Source organism: Antrostomus carolinensis, unplaced genomic scaffold, assembly GCF_000700745.2.
Source record: "Antrostomus carolinensis isolate BGI_N321 unplaced genomic scaffold, ASM70074v2 scaffold28240, whole genome shotgun sequence".
NCBI classification, from domain to species: Eukaryota; Metazoa; Chordata; class Aves; order Caprimulgiformes; family Caprimulgidae; genus Antrostomus; species Antrostomus carolinensis.
This window is the reverse complement of record NW_010289515.1, coordinates 14,514-16,873: the sequence shown is the minus strand read 5'-3', so window position 1 is coordinate 16,873 and position 2,360 is coordinate 14,514. Positions and strand designations below refer to the sequence as shown.

The 2,360-nt window shown below is 48.2% G+C and overlaps 1 protein-coding gene across 1 annotated transcript; it reads left to right on the top strand.

The window, feature by feature from the left end:
- Window positions 1–434: 434 nt before the first annotated feature.
- SNU13 (small nuclear ribonucleoprotein 13) lies at window positions 435–1,971 on the top strand (the record flags this gene model as incomplete). Its single annotated transcript, XM_010170791.2, has 2 exons — window positions 435–555; window positions 1,452–1,971. Coding segments are annotated over 2 exons (384 nt in total), but the record flags the coding sequence as incomplete, so codon positions are not given.
- Window positions 1,972–2,360: the final 389 nt, after the last annotated feature.

The window sequence follows — 2,360 nt, the reverse complement described above, 5'->3', positions numbered from 1 at the left end:
GGAGAGCGGCCGGGGCCGGTAACGTGTGGAAGCTGCTTGTAATTTGCAGAAATAAACCCCATATGGTCTTTTCTCCGGATTTCTGTGCAATTAACATCCGAGCTTGTTAATTTGCTGCCAGCAGGAGCTTGTTCCTTGTGCACTGAAGTAATGTTTTATAGTATCGTGGTAGCAAACGCCAGAAGGCTGCCCCGTCAGCTCGGTGCTGCCAGTTTGCGGGATCTAAATTGGCTGTTGGTGTGAGCAGAGATATCGTCTGCTTTGAATATGAGAAGAATCCCTTTTTATAAATAAAATGCAGTGGGATTTTTGGTGTTTGTGCAGAGCAATTGAAAATGGTGAGGTGACTCCAGTAGTCCATATATATGGTGTTGTTCAGAACAAAGCCCTGCTTTGCTCCTGCTGTAATACTCTCTACTTTTTCCTTTCTCTAGAGTGAGGCAGAAGTGAATCCCAAAGCTTACCCCCTGGCTGATGCACAGCTCACCAAAACGCTGCTGGATCTCGTACAGCAGTCCTGCAACTATAAGCAGCTACGTAAGGGAGCCAATGAAGGTGAGACCTGTGTGTTGTGAAGAGTGCTAGAAATCGTGGCAAAGATTTAGTGAGCTAAAAGCTGTGGCTAGAGGTTGTCTCTTCTCTAGCAGTGGGCCACTAACATTACATAGATGTGGATATTGTGAGTGTCCCTCTCCTTCCTCCTCCTGTGGTCATGCATACTTTTGTGGTGTGGCACTGGCATTACCAGGTGCCTAGCCAGTGTAGAATCATAAAAAGATTTGGATCTGAGGGGACCTCTGGAGGTCTCTCCTGCAACTTGCTCAGAGGGAGTCTCCCTTCACTGGTGGATCAGGTTGCTCTGAGCTTTCCCTAGTCAAGCTTTTTAAAAAAAAAAAAAAATCCCCAAGGTTAGAAACTCTGCCATGTCCCATGGCTTAAACCCCTCTCATAAGGGTGGGGGGAATATAAAATCTCAGCATGTCCCCAGAATCTCCCTGAAGCAACAGTCACAGTCTGCAACTTGTCCTTTTTCCTCTGTACTCATGGGGACGCTCTGGCTACGTGTTCTCTGAGCCCCTTGAAGTAGTAGAAGGCAGCAGCTGCATCCCCCCCAGCTCCTGCCTCAGCCCACTCTTCTCCAGGCTGAACAAACCCAGCTCCCTCAGTCTCCCCTCATCCCATGTGCACCCCAGCCCCTACCCCTCAGCACCCTGGGCTGGACTTGCTCCCTTGTGCATCTCTCCCCTGTGCTTAAGGGCAGTGCTGGGCACACTGCCCCAGGTGCAGCCCTGGGAATAGCCCCCTCGCTGTCCCTGCAGCTGCCGTTTTCCTTTGGCCTAGATCTCCTCCTTGCTCATGCCAATTTCAACATCTCCTGATGTTGTTTTGCATTAGATGCACTTTCCAGAAGGACCTAGACTTACTTTTCAGTTTGCTTTTTTTTTTTACAGCCACCAAAACCCTGAACCGAGGGATAGCAGAGTTCATTGTGATGGCAGCAGATGCAGAGCCCTTGGAGATCATCCTGCACCTTCCTCTTCTCTGCGAGGACAAGAACGTACCTTACGTGTTTGTGCGCTCCAAGCAAGCCCTGGGCCGGGCATGTGGTGTTTCCCGGCCTGTCATCGCCTGCTCCATCACCATCAAGGAGGGATCACAGCTAAAGCCTCAGATCCAGTCTGTCCAGCAAGCTATAGAAAGACTGTTGGTCTAAATGCCCACGAGTTTAGGTGTGTGTGTGGAATAGGAAAGCTGAAGTTGGGGGAATTAATGTCTAGCTTCAGTTGAGATAGTTTTGCTATCAGTGTTTCATTTCAAAACATCACATTTTTGTTTAATAACAGCTTAATTCTTAGTGTTTCTGCCTCTCCTTCCCCTCTCTTTTCTATTATTTCACTCCAACACTTTCATTCTCATTGTATTACTTCTTGAATAGTGATTGTACAACTGTGTTTCCTGTTTGATGTTTAAAAGAAAGAAGACAAAAATCCCCCCCCCCGTTATCTCCATGTCTGCCTGCTCAGGGCTTTTTTAACCCACCCATTAGCTTACTCTGTGTTGCAGTATTTCTGCTGAGCTTCAGCCTCTGAACAGCTGTAAATACCTGTTTATGAATGGTTTAGTCTACTGAGGATAAGGCATGTCAGTTCCCTGTGCAGCGTGTGTGCAGGCTGCTGCAGTCGTTGGAGCGGCATAGACCGTGTAAAAGGTGGGCAGGAGCAACAGCGTAGCAGCGGATGGAGCCAAGATCAGTACACAGAGCACAACACTTTCTTCCTGAAACCAGGCAAAAGGCTTCTGTAAGAGGTGTATGGGGAGCAGAAATCTTATGGCAGCGCACAAGGGGAAGTCTCTTATCT